Source organism: Oncorhynchus gorbuscha, linkage group LG25, assembly GCF_021184085.1.
Source record: "Oncorhynchus gorbuscha isolate QuinsamMale2020 ecotype Even-year linkage group LG25, OgorEven_v1.0, whole genome shotgun sequence".
NCBI classification, from domain to species: Eukaryota; Metazoa; Chordata; class Actinopteri; order Salmoniformes; family Salmonidae; genus Oncorhynchus; species Oncorhynchus gorbuscha.
Window position 1 is genome coordinate 650,176 of NC_060197.1, and position 18,429 is coordinate 668,604.

An 18,429-nucleotide genomic window follows, 5' to 3' on the forward strand; every position below is an offset into this window, starting at 1 on the left:
ATATTAAAAACTGATAACATTTATTTCTGCCTCATGGGGCGACAGGGTAGCCTAGTGGTTAGAGCGTTGGACGAGTAACCGAAAGGTTGCAAGTTCATATCCCCAAGCTGACAAGGTACAAATCTGTTGTTCTGCCACTGAACAGGCAGTTAACCCACTGTTCCTAGGCCGTCATTGAAAATAAGAATTTGTTCTTAACTGACTTGCCTAGTTAAATAAAGGTAAAATATTTCCGCCTCATGGCAAAATTTGTAGAATGGCAGGATATTAACTCTAAAATGTACATTTTTGCTCTCTGCTGTCTATAGGGAGTCCACTAAAAAAACATTTTGTTTAGGGCCCTCAAAAGGCTACGTCAGGCTCTGACTGCATGTGTGGGAAAACAGACCTGCAAACCACTCCGGCACCTCATGAGCCCAGATTTTTTGTGGCCTTCATCCCCATCATAGGTGACCATCCTTGGTCTAGGGTAATGATCCCTAGATGAGAGATCTGAGGAGCATGGAGAGGGAGGAGGGATGACTCGTCCAGCAGGAAGAGGCTCCGTGTGGTGCATTTACCCCCCCCCCCCGCCGCGCTCAGCCTTCCCAGCTCCATGTTATACCAGCCTCACCTCTTCCAGCTCATACTAGCCTCATCTCTCCCAGCTCCATGTTATACCAGCCTCACCTCTCCCAGCTCCATGTTATACCAGCCTCAGCCCTCACTGCTCCATTTTATACCAGCCTCAACCCTCTGTCATGTCTTTGGCTATGCCAGATTAAGTATTATGACATGCTATTCTATAAAATCCTTTCTCTGTAATTAATATTACCTGATTGAGCTAATCTTGTAAATGTAATTAATTAGCGTCGGGGCACCACAAAATAATATTTATAGAGCAGTTATCTTCCAAATAAACTCTTAAAGACCTAGTAATATTTACATCAATAGCAGTCAATATTAATTGTCACCTTACTTCAGTCTCATCTGAAAGTTGTAAATTCTTCACGAACCCTGGCTAACAAGTTGAATCAGTAATACAAAATACCTAACTAATCACTCAGAATAAATCATACCTTGATTACAAATTATGTCATAAAGGAAAACGGCCCTGGCGGATGGAACAGATATGTGGCTGGTTACACAAAGAAAAGGGGGCTGGGTTTGAGTGAAAGAGCGGGAAGACTGAGGAACAAAGGGAGAAGCGATGTCTCTATCGTAAATACAGAATCTTATGCATTCTAAATCACCGCCCATTTGGAAAAGGAAAATGCAATAAATATTTACTCTGAGCTGCTCTTCGGTAGGTTGGTCGTAGATGCTGGTCGTGTTAGCCAACAGATCTTCCTGTCCTCGGAAGAATGTCTCTGGTGGTAAATTGGATACGTTGTAGTAACGTCGATGTCTGGTAGATGGTAAACTCTGTCTGTTCTTTCCGAGCCCACGTTTGCAGCTGCTGTTCCTAACGCAACAGCTAGGAGGTATCACTTCTTTAGCGAATAAGAGTTCAAAGTTCATACCATTCATACTGTAGTTATTATCTGAACCCTTCTGACATCGGATCGTCACCCTAATGTACCCGGAACAGGAAGTTATATTGTCGTCACGGCTTTATATAGGAAGGGAGAGGAGGGCGTGTTTCATAGTTTATAACCAATGTCTCTTCACGTGAGCGGGCCACTGAGTCACTCATGAAAACCCAATTCTCACATTTTACAAGCTAAAATCACATTTCATCCCCTCACAAATAATTTCATTTTCAAACATTTAAATTGCACAACAATTCCATGTGAATCTGATAACTATAATGTGTATGTAGACTTTCCACTGTACCGTTTGTCATCCTTTATTTGATGAGAATGTCTCAGAGGACAACCGAACTGACATCACATTCATCAAGTACTGTTACGCAGTCTAGGGGGGATGGTAACGAGACACGTAACATAACTTATGCAACGTATACTAGTGAAAAAGTAAGTGAGAACGAAAAACCACAGACAACTAAATTACAGTCAAACACTCATGGTTTATTTTTAAACACACGGTAAAGGGGGGCGGGAAAAGGGGCTGAGCTGGACCCAAGGAAAGAAACAAATATCCAAAAACACCCCTAAGCTAGACTAGCCTACTTCAATATAGCTAACTATCTAACCAAAAATACAGCAGGTGGTCCACCCAGTTCTAACTAGGGTATATAGACAAAGTATTCCTATGGGTAGTGTATGCCCATGGGCAACTTGTCTTGGTACCCCCTTTTCCCACCATCAAACAAATAGTCAAACACCATAAAGGTGTTATGGGCCAGTGTCATGACACCTCCTAGCTCCATGTTATACCAGCCTCACCTCTCCTAGCTCCATGTTATACCAGCCTCAGCCCTTGTAGCTCCATGTTATACCAGCCTCACTTCTCCTAGCTCCATGTTATACCAGCCTCAGCCCTCCCAGCTCCATGTTATACCAGCCTCAGCCCTCCCAGCTCCATGTTATACCAGCCTCAGCCCTCCCAGCTCCATGTTATACCAACCTCACCCCTCCTAGCTCCATGCCATACCAGCCTCCCAGCTTCTAGCTCCATGCCATACCAGCCTCCCAGCTTCTAGCTCCATGCCATACCAGCCTCCCAGCTCCCAGCTACATGCCTCCTCCAAGCTTCGTGCCATACATGCCTCCTAGCTTCGTGCCATACATGCCTCCTAGCTTTGTACCATACATGCCTCCCAGCTCTTAGCTTTGTGCCATACCAGCCTCCCAGCTCTTAGTTCCGTGCCATACCAGCCTCCTAGCTTTGTGCCATACATGCCTCCCAGCTCCTAGCTCCGTGCGATACCAGCCTCCCAGCTCTTAGTTCCGTGCGATACCAGCCTCCCAGCTCTTAGTTCCGTGCCATACCAGCCTCCCAGCACCGTGCCATACCAGCCTCCTAGCTCCGTGCCATACCAGCCTCCTAGCTCCGTGCCATACCAGCCTCCTAGCTCCGTGCCATACCAGCCTCCTAGCTCCGTGCCATACCAGCCTCCTAGCTCCGTGCCATACCAGCCTCCTAGCTCCGTGCCATACCAGCCTCCTAGCTCCGTGCCATACCAGCCTCCTAGCTCCGTGCCATACCAGCCTCCTAGCTCCGTGCCATACCAGCCTCCTAGCTCCGTGCCATACCAGCCTCCTAGCTCCGTGCCATACCAGCCTCCTAGCTCCGTGCCATACCAGCCTCCTAGCTCCGTGCCATACCAGCCTCCTAGCTCCGTGCCATACCAGCCTCCTAGCTCCGTGCCATACCAGCCTCCTAGCTCCGTGCCATACCAGCCTCCTAGCTCTGTGCCATACCAGCCTCCTAGCTCCGTGCCATACCAGCCTCCTAGCCCCGTGCCATACCAGCCTCCTAGCTCCGTGCCATACCAGCCCCCTAGCTCCGTGCCATACCAGTCACCTAGCTCCGTGCTATACCAGCCTCCCAGCGCCTAGCTCCGTGCCATACCAGCCTCCTAGCTCCATGCCATACCAGCCTCCTAGCTCCGTGCCATACCAGCCTCCTAGCTCCGTGCCATACCAGCCTCCTAGCTCCTAGCTCCGTGCCATACCAGCCTCCTAGCTCCGTGCCATACCAGCCTCCTAGCTCCGTGCCATACCAGCCTCCTAGCTCCGTGCCATACCAGCCTCCTAGCTCCGTGCCATACCAGCCTCCTAGCTCCGTGCCATACCAGCCTCCTAGCTCCTAGCTCTGTACCATACCAGCCTCACCCACTGTGCCTCACAACACCCATTCCTCAACCACTGGGTGCCATACAACAGGGAACTGACAGTAGGGAAGAAAGGAGAGGGTGCAGAGAGAGGGAAGGAAGGAGAGAAGCAGGGAGAAATACAGAGACCAGAGAGATGGAGAGAGAAGTTCAATGAATTCAATTCCTGAGTGAAAATAAGTAGCAATGGGAAGAAATTGACACAAGCTCTGACCTGCCGCCCACATGTGTTTTTATAGTCAATTCATTGAATTTAACTTTTGATGAAATGTATGTATTTTCTGGCTGTTGACCGGTAGGTTATATATATATATATATTTTTTTGTAATCAGTTTCACGATAACAATGCAGAATTACATTTGGCACTAAACAATAACTTGTCAGAGATTAGTATACAGTACCAATCAAAAGCGCGGACACACCCAGCCACTCATTTGAATGGGTAGGTGTGTCCATTCCCCCGACCGGCACAGTACAGCTACCCTGGGGCGGCAGGGTAGCCTAGGGGTTAGTGTTGGACTAGTAACCGGAAGGTTGCAAGTTCAAACCCCCAAGCTGACAAGGTACAAATCTGTCGTTCTGCCCCTGAATGTACAGGGAATTTGTTGTTACTCTGTCCTACCTTAAACATACAATCTCTAAGCTGGAGGTGCCTCCAAAAGCCTTGTTTCTGTAAATTATACTTGGACCGTAGTTATTCAAAAGAGGTGAACGAGTTTTCTTGATATAGACAACCAAATGTTCTTTTTCCCCTTTCTATACCAACCTTTCCAGAAAACCATGTGTCCCCCTGTTTTCAATGTCGGTTGTTCCATAACGAAGCAGAGTTTGTCAGTAAAGGTGAAGATGTCTCTCTCTCTCATGTATCTGACTCCATATATTTTTTTGTATGGGGCATTATTGGATTCTGCAGTCCCACGTTTTGTTAGCTCAAATAATTTGATGTTCCGAATGGGGCATTAACTTCTTCCTCCATGTCCACCTAAATTGGCCTCTTTAGAGTTCTCCGTAAAGAGAGCCTATTTGGGCAGCTACAAAGGCTTCTTGATATAATTGCATGTCGGGGAGCTTTAATCCTCCCTTGTCAGTCGTTTCCTGTAATCTCTCTAGTTCCATCCTGGCCCTTTTACTGGCCCAAACAAACTCTGTAATCACTTTCCTTCTGGGTGTAAAGGTATAGACAGGTAAGGACAGTGGTAACATGCTAATGACCATCTGTATAACCTGTATCCTACACCATAATAAGATTTGTAGCTGATCCCAGCTCTTACACTGGACTTGAATTTTGTTCAGTAGTGGGTCAAGGTTTTCATAAATCATCTTCTCCAGACCAGGATTTCAAAGCGATCCCCAGGTACCTCATGTTAAGGACCCATTGAAACCTCCAGCTGAGGAAGTCATTTCTCAGACAATGTTTTGATAGCGGCATTACTTCAGATTTGGTCCAGTTGAATTTATAGCCCGATGTCTCTGAAAATGCATTTATAAAGTCCAGTTGACTTTATAGCCCGATGTCTCTGAAAATGCATTTATAAAGTCCAGTTGACTATATAGCCCGATCTCTCTGAAAATGCATTTATAAAGTCCAGTTGACTTTATAGCCCGATGTCTCTGAAAATGCATTTATAAAGTCCAGTTAAGGCCATATGTTGGGAACCTGACATTATTAGTAATATGTCGTCTGTATAAAGCAGTGGTTTATTCTCTCTCCCTCCCATATTAACCCCTTTGATTGATTGACTGCAGCCTAATGGCTTGGGCTAATGGTTCTAATGCTATAATAGATAGGAGGGGCGAGAGACAGTCACTTTGTTTCGTGCCTCGTCCTACAGAGAATGAGATGATCGTAGTCCGTTAGTGACTACTATGGATTTGTGGTCGTTGTACAGTAGTGTAATAATATTCTGAAAGCCCTGTCCAAATCCAAATGTATTTCTAGTATAATGCAGGTCGTCCCAGCCCACCCTATCAAAGGCTTTCTCTGCATCTAGGGATAAGGCTGCCACTGAAGTATCCAGGTATTTTGCCTTCCTGATGACATGCAATAGATTGTCAGATGAAGTTCTGCCTTTCACTAATCCCACCTGGTTTTCTGGATTTATGATTTTCTTAATGATATGGTTTACGCTCATAGCCAGTTTGTAAACTATTTTCCATCACAATATATTAAGGAAATTGGAAGGTAGCTCCCTCGCTCATGGGGATCCTTTCCCTTTTTGGGGATTAGGATGTTTGCTGCATCAAGGTGGGAGCTCACCTGTGTCAATCGATGTGTTCAATGTTTATGGGCTTTGCTGCTCTGCAAACCTTTTGTAATTGGACGGTCGATCCAGTTCCTGTCTTCCTCTTTTAGTTTAGGAAGGTTCAGATTCTGAAAGAATGCCTCTGCTTTGTGCATATCTAAAGGACTGTCTGAAGTAGAACGTTCCTGATAGAAGTCTCAAATTATATTGTTTCTTTATGATTGGTGTTTACGAATCCCTTTTGGCCCGACAGTCTAGGGGGGGATGGTAATGAGACCCGTAACATAACTCATGCAATTTATAGTGACAAAGTAAAAGTGTGAACGAAATAACCACGACAACTGAAATCTACCGTCAAACTCAGGGTTTATTAATAAACACACAGTAATGGGGGGAGCAGGAAAAGGGGCTGAGCTGGACCCAAGGAACGAAACAATAAGTATTCAAAAACACCCCTAAGCTAGACTAGCCTACTTTAACAACAGCTAACTAACCAAAAAAATACAGTGGGTGGTCCGCCCAGTTCTAACTAGGGTATAACAAAGTTTACCTACGGGTAGTGTATGCCCATGGGCGACGTGTCTTGTTTCCCCCTTTTCCCACCAGTAAACAAACACCTTAACCAAAACAATACTCACAGGTGATGACAAAGTGCTATGGAGGTGCTCAAACAAAAGAGAGGTTAATACACAACGAGAGAGTGAAACACAGAGACCTACAGACATGGCATTTACAGAGAGATTGAGCTCTAGAGCAAACAACTGACAGGGTTTTTAAACCAAGGGAAAGGAACTGTGATAGGGTAGGAAACAGGAGGAGGTGTGTCTTCTGATTGCTGATTGGTGACTGATTGGGGAGTGATGATTTTCACCTGTGAGGGGAGAAGGAGAGGAAAGAAACACACACACAGGATACTTGTATCTGTAACAATTGGTAATAAGCTTGCCTGTCTTTTTTCTGATTCCACCTATTTGCCGATCTGTTTCTCTGGATTTCCATTGACTGGCCAACGGTTTTGCTGCCTTGTCCCCTGATTCATACCATCTCTGCTTCAACCTGTACAGGGAATTTTCAGCCCGTATTTGGTTTTCGTCAAGTTTACCAGAGAAATGTTGTTCGGATTGGACCAATATTCCCCCTCCAGCGTTTTGAGCTCTGTTTCAAGTTTATACATTTTCTGTTCATCTTGTTTGTTAATAGTAACTGATCGTTGTATTATTGCTCCACGTATGTATGCTATAAAAGCTTCCCAGACATGTACCTGTTTTTCAAAGAACATTGTAATATTCTAAGCATAAACAGTCAATGAGAAGGTTATTCACAACATAGGAAGTTTTCCTATCAGCTTCGACAAAAATGGTAGTCCATTCGTGATGAACCACTACTGCCATGTGTATCTTCCATACCACACTACTCGCCATGTGCATCTTCCATACCACACTACTGCCATGTGCATCTTCCATACCACACTACTGCCATGTGCATCTTCCATACCACACTACTGCCATGTGCATCTTCCATACCACACTACTCGCCATGTGTATCTTCCATACCACACTACTCGCCATGTGTATCTTCCATACCACACTACTCGCCATGTGTATCTTCCATACCACACTACTCGCCATGTGTATCTTCCATACCACACTACTCGCCATGTGTATCTTCCATACCACACTACTCGCCATGTGTATCTTCCATACCACACTACTCGCCATGTGTATCTTCCATACCACACTACTGCCATGTGTATCTTCCATACCACACTACTGCCATGTGTATCTTCCATACCACACTACTGCCATGTGTATCTTCCATACCACACTACTCGCCATGTGTATCTTCCATACCACACTACTCGCCATGTGCATCTTCCATACCACACTACTCGCCATGTGCATCTTCCATACCACACTACTCGCCATGTGTATCCACCATACCACACTACTCGCCATGTGTATCCACCATACCACACTACTCGCCATGTGTATCTTCCATACCACACTACTGCCATGTGCATCTTCCATACCACACTACTCGCCATGTGTATCTTCCATACCACACTACTCGCCATGTGTATCTTCCATACCACACTACTCGCCATGTGCATCTTCCATACAAATCAAATCAAATTTATTTATATAGCCCTTCGTACATCAGCTGATATCTCAAAGTGCTGTACAGAAACCCAGCCTAAAACCCCAAACAGCAAACAATGCAGGTGTAAAAGCATACCACACTACTCGCCATGTGTATCTTCCATACCACACTACTCGCCATGTGCATCTTCCATACAAATCAAATCAAATTTATTCATATAGCCTTTCGTACATCAGCTGATATCTCAAAGTGCTGTACAGAAACCCAGCCTAAAACCCCAAACAGCAAACAATGCAGGTGTAAAACTCACATATCTTCACACTACTACGCCATGTGTATCTTCCATACCACACTACTCGCCATGTGTATCTTCCATACCACACTACTCGCCATGTGTATCTTCCATACCACACTTCCATACCACACTACTGCCATGTGTATCTTCCATACCACACTACTCGCCATGTGTATCTTCCATACCACACTACTCGCCATGTGTATCTTCCATACCACACTACTGCCATGTGTATCTTCCATACCACACTACTGCCATGTGTATCTTCCATGAACACCTAAAACCCAAACAGCAAACAATACCACACTACTCGCCATGTGTATCTTCCATACCACACTACTCGCCATGTGTATCTTCCATACCACACTACTCGCCATGTGTATCTTCCATACCACACTACTGCCATGTGTATCTTCCATACCACACTACTGCCATGTGTATCTTCCATACCACACTACTCGCCATGTGTATCTTCCATACCACACTACTCGCCATGTGTATCTTCCATACCACACTACTCGCCATGTGTATCTTCCATACCACACTACTCGCCATGTGTATCTTCCATACCACACTACTCGCCATGTGTATCTTCCATACCACACTACTGCCATGTGTATCTTCCATACCACACTACTCGCCATGTGTATCTTCCATACCACACTACTCGCCATGTGTATCTTCCATACCACACTACTGCCATGTGTATCTTCCATACCACACTACTCGCCATGTGTATCTTCCATACCACACTACTCGCCATGTGTATCCACCATACCACACTACTCGCCATGTGTATCTTCCATACCACACTACTCTTCCATACCACACTACCATGTGTATCTTCCATACCACACTACTCGCCATGTGTATCTTCCATACCACACTACTGCCATGTGTATCTTCCATACCACACTACTCGCCATGTGTATCTTCCATACCACACTACTCGCCATGTGTATCTTCCATACCACACTACTCGCCATGTGTATCTTCCATACCACACTACTCGCCATGTGTATCTTCCATACCACACTACTCGCCATGTGTATCTTCCATACCACACTACTCGCCATGTGTATCTTCCATACCACACTACTCGCCATGTGTATCTTCCATACCACACTACTCGCCATGTGTATCTTCCATACCACACTACTCGCCATGTGTATCTTCCATACCACACTACTCGCCATGTGCATCTTCCATACCACACTACTCGGATGGTTTGGCCTCGTTAAAAGTCTGCGACACTCTTCTTTGCCTCCTTTGGGTCTGTAAAACAACCTAGTGATCCTCTCACAGTAACCCAGAACACTGCAGGGTAGTGCAAGGAGTATTTCAGTCCCCATTTCATGCACGTCTCTCACCTCTATGAACGCATTTCTCTCGTCCTGAACCTCCTTGGAAAAGTCAGGGAAACTCCACCTTTGTCCCTTTCCAGTGAAAAGTAAATAAATAATAACATCCTCCAGTGTGTCCTCAACTAGACTGAGTAAAAGGTCTTTCATACACTCCGCCATATTTATGTGGATTTCGAGAACCCCTCTGATCCGAAGTGTGTTTCTGTGACTAACTTTCCTGGTATTGAACTCGTTCTTCAAGATTTTCGATCACAATCTCAATTTCTTTCAACAGTGTGGTTTAGGCGGGTGTTCTTGTCCTCCAATGTTGATATCATCTCTTCGGCATTTGTAACTTGGTGGAGTGTGTCCACTTTTGTTTTCAGTGCGCTCACTGTATGTTGTATTTCAGCCACATCCTTGCCCTCTTTTGCAATTTTCTCTTTGATATTTTTGTTCATTTTGCGAATCTACTTTAGAACTGGGTCACCAGGCTGTTCTCCTCCACCATTTTTGTTGCTAGTAGCTGCAGGTAGAGGCAACATTTTCGTGTTTTTTGTCAAAAGTGTCTGCTTTTTGTGTGTTTCTAAGTCTTTTTTTCCATGTAACCGATATCTTGGACAAGTAGTTAACAAAATGTGAAACTAGGCGTTAAATGATTGGTTTGGAGCTACACAGCCCCTTTAGTTAGCTGCTGCTCTTTGCAACATTGTCACGGGAAGTCGACAGGTAGGCTATATTAAGTACAGGCTATGTGTAGCAAAGCAACCCCCGCCTCTTCCTCGATAATCCAATCTCACTGTCTCTCAATGGCCATTTAAAGGCACATTTAAAAGCCTCTCTGACCGTCCTCTCACTTCACTGTTTGTGACTTGCAATTGAAGAAGACTGTGAGAGAAGGGGTTGTAGCTGGAAGGAAGAGAGGAGGAAGTAGAGAGGGATGTAGGAGGAGGGGGAAGTAGAGAGGGATGTTGGGGGAGGAAGAGAGGGGGAAGTAGAGGGGCGTAGGGGGAGGAAGAGGGGAGGGGACAAGTGATTGAAAGGAAAGAAGAGGGCAAGGAGAGATGGAGAAAGTGATTAAAAGAGCTGGTGGGAGGGAATTAAAGATTTAGAAGGGAAGGGAGTGAGAGGGAATGATAGAGGGAGAGAGATTGTCTGAGTGTTTTCATCACAGGAGTGAAGTTGTCTGCTTGCATAAAACATGGAGCTGTCTGAACCACAGTGCTCAGTAGCACATATGCTCTGGCCATAGGTGATTTGTACAGCAGCTATTCCAGGGCACCTATGTGTGTGTGTCGTCTTTTTTGAGAAAGTGTGTGTGTAAATGACTGTGTACGTTTGTGTGTGTGAGGGAGGATTGGGCAGAGGAGGCTGGGACGGGGAAGGGCCGTATTTCATCCAGCGCATCGCTCATCGGGATCACCGATTTTAAAACATTACATCTTATGCGCGTGGCTGGTCAGCACTACTGAGCAGAGCTGTGTGTGTGTGTGTCCATACGGGGGCTGGGTAAAGGGTCTGGCCCCATAGGGTAGCCCAGCACTACTGAGCAGAGCTGTGTGTGTGTGTCCATACGGGGGCTGGGTAAAGGGTCTGGCCCCATAGGGTAGCCCAGCACTACTGAGCAGAGCTGTGTGTGTGTGTCCATACGGGGGCTGGGTAAAGGGTCTGGCCCCATAGGGTAGCCCAGCAATTCCACCTGCCTCAGCTAATCAAAAGCTTGGTGATTTGTTGATACGTTTAATTGAAACAGTTGTTAGTTTGGATTTGATCCACATTGAAAAACGCAGACCCAGGTTTTATTGTCCCTATGGTGCCCCTGTGTCTCTCCCATCCTCACCCTCTGTCCTAGAGAGAAGGACATCCCTTAGTGAAAACAGTTTACTTTAAGCTTGGCTTTCTCTACCCCTCTCTCGGTCTTATACAGTACTGGCCCAGCCACTCACTCGGTCAATCCCAGGCCAAAACATGTCTAAAAATACTGGGGATGCTGCTGGACTGAAATGACTTTTCCCTTCCTCCTTGGAGCCGGGGCGGAACGTACACTGGGCAATTTAAATGCTAATCTAGGGACTATTTACTGGCTATTAAGAGGTAATTGAGTCTTCATCCTCTGTGGCTCTCGCCATGCCGCAGGTTCAACAGAAAATATGTTTTTGTTTTGTTAGAGGAGGGGTGAGATGAGAATTGTCGGTGTGTCCTTGTGTGTGGGAAGTTTTGCTAACACAGCATTGTTAGGAAACGTGTGTGGGTGTGTGTTTGCGCGCTGGTTAGTCAGTCAGTGCCAAAATGAGGACCCAATCATCACAAACTTGACCCCCGGTCCACCTTTTCCCCTCTCTTCTCTAGTCCAATCATGTCGGATGTGGTTAGCATAAAGATCAATCAGGATTGGCGGGAGCCTCCAGATTACTTTAAGATGACTCTGAGACTTTTTGGACAGGAGGCTGATGTTGCTTTGTTTGCACAATGTTGTTGGGTGTAGCGCCCAGCAGAACCAACAAACTCTGAGTTTACATTAATCAATGCAACAGGGTGGAGAGAGGATAGCGGGGTGTGTGTGTGTGTGTGTGTGTGTGTGTGTGTGTGTGTGTGTGTGTGTGTGTGTGTGTGTGTGTGTGTGTGTGTGTGTGTGTGTGTGTGTGTGTGTGTGTGTGTGTGTGTGTGTGTGTGTGTGTGTGTGTGTGTGAGAGAGAGAGAGATGCTGCACGCATTGGATAGAGGGATACAATGAGTGAATGTGTGATGGAGTTTTCATGGGTGTTGAGTGTGTATGATTTGCTTGTGTGTAGTTTGCAAAGTTGACTTAGTTTACGTAGATATGAGGGTTCTTGTCAACAGCCACAGAGGAGGAATGCTGTTTGCTTGTTGAAGAGCCCTGCACCATGCTCACTCCTCAAGTGTGTGTGTGTGTGTTTGAAGTCCTGACGTGAGGAGAAGACAAAGAGGTGGCGTCTCGATTGAAGCTCAAGTTGCTTTCCACTGAATGCATCATCCCAGACATCAAAGGTTCCTAGCCAAGCGCCAGCTACAGTAGCTGCATCGGCCCTGCACTCAGAATACAGAGTCTAGCCTAGCACACACCTCACCACTCAGCATACAGAGTCTAGCCTAGCACACACCTCAGCATACAGAGTCTAGCCTAGCACACACCTCAGCATACAGAGTCTAGCCTAGCACACACCTCAGCATACAGAGTCTAGCCTAGCACACACCTCAGCATACAGAGTCTAGCCTAGCACACACCTCAGCATACAGAGTCTAGCCTAGCACACACCTCAGCATACAGAGTCTAGCCTAGCACACACCTCAGCATACAGAGTCTAGCCTAGCACACACCTCAGCATACAGAGTCTAGCCTAGCACACACCTCAGCATACAGAGTCTAGCCTAGCACACACCTCAGCATACAGAGTCTAGCCTAGCACACACCTCAGCATACAGAGTCTAGCCTAGCACACACCTCAGCATACAGTCTAGCCTAGCACACACCACACCACACAGCATACAGTCTCCTAGCACACACCACATCACACCTCACCACTCAGCATACAGAGTCTAGCCTAGCACATACCACATCACACCTCACCACTCAGCATACAGTCTAACCTAGCACACACCTCACCACATCACTCAGCATAAAGAGTCTAGCCTAGCCTAGCGCACACCACATCTCACTACTCAGCATACAGTCTAACCTAGCCTAGCACACACCACACCTCACCTCACCACACCGCCTCTCAGCTCACCCTCACCACACCACCCCTCAGCTCACCCTCACCACACCGCCCCTCAGCTCACCACACCGCCCCTCACCTCACCCTCACCACACCGCCTCTCAGCTCACCCTCACCACACCGCCCCTCAGCTCACCCTCACCACACTGCCCCTCACCGCGCTGCCCCTCATCTCACCGCCCCTCGCCTCACCGCGCCGCCCCTCGCCTCACCACACCGCTCCTCACCACACCGCGCTGCCCCTCGCCTCGCCGCCCCTCGCCTCACCGCCCCTCACCGCGCTGCCCCTCACCTCACCGCCCCTCGCCTCACCGCGCCGCCCCTCGCCTCACCACACCGCTCCTCACCACACCGCGCTGCCCCTCACCTCACGCGCTGCCCCTCACCGCCCCTCGCCTCACCGCGCTGCCCCTCGCCTCACCGCGCTGCCCCTCACCGCCCCTCGCCTCACCGCGCTGCCCCTCACCGCCCCTCGCCTCACCGCGCTGACCCTCACCACCCCTCGCCTCACGTGCTGCCCCTCGCCTCACCGCGCTGCCCCTCACCACACTGCCCCTCACCTCACCACCCCTACTTGCTCACACATTAACTTTTCAAACACACACATTCTCTTTCAAACACACACGCTCAGCCAACTCTGAGTGCAAGAGATAAGCATGCATCGCCTCACAGCTTTCCTATAACAAGCCCCCCTATAGCCCTCCTGCCCTCCAACCCTCCCATCCTCCCCCAGGCTGTTCTTTTAATCCACTACCCAGTGAAAAGACCCACTGCAGTTAATAGTCATGAATAGCAAGGTCAGCGCCAGGGGACGGCCAAACAAAGGATGAAGCTGCCGTCATTGAAGCACAGCAATTTAGAGGATGTTAACTGTTAACCCAACATGACCACAGAGGGGGAAAACGCTTAGGATTGACCAGCGATTACCAATGATCCATTTAGCTGCCACGATAATGCTCAGCTCCACTAATCTCTAGTGCCAGTTCACTTGTCATGGTGGCATCGTTGTATCGTAACTGTCCTAAAGCTGGGTTGTTACCGGGTTGAAATAAATGTCAGATTTTGACTCGTGTATCAGTTGTTAGGGGCAACTTCAACTTGTTGGACCGGAACATTCTAACTGGTCTAAATGTTGTCTAGCCTCGTAGTTGCTTTTATTGGCTGTTTTGCTGACACTTGTTCTGTGTTTCTCATTGGCCAGGTATCGAGTGTCCGCGCGGCTCCAGGAACATGCCCGGCGGCATGCAGGTGGCTGAGCCCTTCAGCGACGAGGCCATGGCCTTCACCAAGGAGCTGGTACTACAGAGAGAGGTAAGCGCAACATTCATTTTGGCTCCATTATCTTTGATTTCAGTGGTTTTACTTGCGACTGCATGTTTGGCTGGTCTTGCGGTCGGACATATTGGATCACATTCGACCTCCAGTTTCATTTTGTCTCCTGGCTTTCTTTAGTGTGGTTTTTGATGACTCTCGGTGTGTTCGTAAATTCACTCTGCAGTGCCAGAGTGTGCACAGAGTGTGGTCTGGGCATTCGTAAATTCAGAGCGTTGTCAGATTGTCCCCTCGCAAATTTAGAACGTGTCTTTCTCTGAGGGTTCAGAGACTACACTGGATATAGGTTTGAGTAGGGTTGATCCGAGCGTTCTGACCTCACAACGGCAGTCAAGCATCCAAGCTAACATTAGCTAGCTTGCTAGATTCTTCTGGACACAAATGAGAGAACACCTCACTCTGACCATTTTACTCACTATTGTAGAGCTGGTTTTCCTGTTTTCATGTTCATGTTATTTGGTGATTCTAACTGTGCTGCTGGCAGCAATTTAATTCTGCTTTTTTGCCGACGTTTACTGACACCGGCGATATACAACGGGTGTTTAACGTTTGTATATTCATCAGTTATTCTGCACTTCAGCACACTCGGACGAGTGCTCTGACATCGGAGTTGATAACCAGAGTGAATTTACGAACACACCCTCTGAGTTGCGTAGAAGGTCGCCAATTTTGGATCATGTTTGAACCTCCATTTAGGTTCATCTATGGAACTCTGGTGTCTAGTTTCCCTTGGTGAATGCCATTCTAAATTGATGATAGGAGTTGTTTGTGTTAACTGTGGACCGAGGCCTAGTCTTCCCTCCCCTCATGTCCTTCTGCCATACATCCTTTTCTGACGGGTCGTGGAGAGATGATTCGGTCCTCCACTCCATCAATTGACCAAATCCATAGAACGTCTCAGTTTAATAATGGTAGAGCAGAAAGAAGGGGAGACGGGGACGACAGGCGATAATTTAGCCTCCTCAAAACCACCCTGTTATGCCCCAAATCCAAAACCTTTCATTGGCTGACTTCCCAACCCCTTTCATACTCTCTGGCAAATGTGGCCTTGTCGCACCCTCCCTCCAGATACTCCCTTTTACAAACTGATTCAAGGTCAGTTTTGTATCTCCCCACTAATAATTAAGGGTATAATTTGGCACGGTAAGCTGATCCTAGATCCAAACGTTTATTGACATGTTAAACAGAAAGCTGCTGAATTAACTGGCAGCTAGCTCCGAGGACAGCTAGCCTACTGGCATCCGAGGACAGCTAGCCTACTGGCATCCGAGGACAGCTAGCCTACTGGCATCCGAGGACAGCTAGCCTACTGGATCCGAGGACAGCTAGCCTACTGTAACTCTCCTCTCCGTTGGACCCTGTTGAAGGGCTCTGCGGGGGCATGCTTATCCCATGCGCCTTTGAGCCCCTCTAATTGTCATGGAAATGTGGCTTTGAGGCCAAATGTTTTGGCTGGTGTGGAGCTAGAAGGCTAGCCTGTGTAGGATGAGCTGAGCTAGCCAGATTGCTGCACTAGATTCCCAACTGAAAGCTTTGGAAGTGGAATTGAGGTTAGCAGGAGTATTAGTGATGGAGCACAGTCGGACTCAGACCGCTCTGGCTGCCAGGGACACACATACATAACACGCACACAAACATACACACAAAATATTATACTCAACACAATATAATATAAGTAAGTAATAAGTAATATATGCCATTTAGCTTTTATTCAAAGCGACTTAAAAAATAAACTTTTAAAAATGTTTTTAAATGTATACTTTATTTAAACAAAATCTTATTTACAATGATGGCCTACCAAAAGGCCTCCTACGGGGGCCTGGAATGACTTTTTAAAATAAATAAATACAATATAAATGTAGGACAAAACACACATCACAACAAGAGAGACAACACTACATAAAGAGAGACCTAAGACAGCATAACAGGGCGGTAGAGACAACATCACACAAAGCAGCCACAACTGTCAGTAAGAGTGTCCATGATTGAGTCTTTGAATGAAGAGATTGAGATAAAACTGTCCAGTTTGAGTGTTTGTTGCAGCTCGTTCCAATTGCTAGCTGCAGCGAACTGAAAAGAGGAGCAACCCATGGATGTGTGCTATGGGGACCTTTAACAGAATGTGACTGGCAGAACGGTTGTTTTATGTGGAGGATGAGGGCTGCTGTAGATATCTCAGATAGGGGGGAGTGAAGCCTAACAGGGTTTTATAAATAAGCATCTACCAGTGGGTCTTGCGACGGGTATACAGAGATGCCCAGTTTACAGAGGAGTATAGAGTGCAGTGATGTGTCCTATAAGGAGCATGCATGGCAAATCTGATGGCTGAATGGTAAAGAACATCTAGCCACTCGAGAGCTCCCTTACCTGCCGATCTATAAATTATGTCTCCGTTATCTAGTAGGATGCTCGTTTGAATCAGGGTTAGTTTGGCAGCTAGGGTGAAAGAGGAGCGATTACGATAGAGGAAACCAAGTCTAGAGTTATCTTTAGCCTGCATATTTGATATGTGCCGAGAGAAGGACAGTGCACCGTCTATCCATACTCCCAAGTACTTGTATGAGGTGACTACCTCAAGCTCTAAACCCTCATAGGTAGTAATAACACCTGCGGGAAGAGGGGTATTCTTACCAAACCACATGGCCTTTGTTTTGGAGGTGTTCAGAACAAGGTTACGGGTAGAGAAAGCTTGTTGCACACTAAGAAAACTTTGTTGTAGAGCATTTGACACAAAATCCGGAGGGGCCAGCTGAGTATAAGACTGTATCATCTGCATATAAATGGATGAGAGAGCTTCCTACTGCCTGAGCTATGTTGTTGATGTAAATTGAGAAGAGCGTGGGGCCTAGGATTGAGCCTTGGGGTACTCCCTTGGTGACAGGCAGTGGCTGAGACAGCAGATGTTCTGACTTTATAAACTGCACTCTTTGAGAAAGGTAGTTAGCAGACCAGGCCAAAGACCCCTCAGAGACACCAATACTCCTTAGCTGGCCCAGGCGAATGAAATGGTTACTGTATCAAAAGTTTTGGACAAGTCAATAAAAATAGCAGCACAATATTTGCTTAGAATCAAGGGCAATGGTGACATCATTGAGGACCTTTAAGGTTGCAGTGACACATCTATAACCTGAGCATAAACCAGATTGCATACCAGAGAGAATATTATAGACATCAAGAGAGCCAGTCAGTTGATTATTGGCAAGTTTTTCCAACACTTTTATAGTCCAGGCAAAATAGGCCTATCACTGTTAGGATCAGCTTGATCTCCCCTTTAAATAAAGGACGAACCGTGGCTGCCTTCCAAGCAATGGGAACCTCCCCAGAAAGAAGAGAAGGGTTAAAACGGTTGGATATAGGCTTGGTGATGATAGGGGCAGCTATCTTAAAGAAGAAAGGGTCTAAACCATCTCACCCAGATGTTTTTTTGGGGTCAAGTTTCAGGAGCTTGACCCCAAAAGATCTGTCTTAACCTTTCTGGTTATAACCTTTTTTGGTAACACCAGTGTTCAAAACACTCTTCCTTAACCACGTCTCAGTAATGAACAACGCATCTGGATTGGAGTTGTGAACCCATACTTTCAATTGATCTTTTTTAGGTAATAAGCTTCTAGTGTTAACGTGCTAAAAACCCAGGTTTTTACGAGAGCAGAAATCAGTGAAG

The 18,429-nt window shown here is 46.7% G+C and overlaps 1 protein-coding gene across 1 annotated transcript in view; it reads left to right on the forward strand.

Moving 5' to 3' along the window:
- The window catches only part of snd1 (staphylococcal nuclease and tudor domain containing 1), a 326,061-nt gene that overhangs the window by 84,468 nt on the left and 223,164 nt on the right, over positions 1-18,429 (forward strand). Inside the window, exon 16 of the mRNA XM_046328833.1 lies at positions 14,638-14,747. Within this exon, the coding sequence (XP_046184789.1) occupies positions 14,638-14,747 (110 nt within the window). The remainder of the gene's footprint in view (positions 1-14,637; positions 14,748-18,429) is intronic.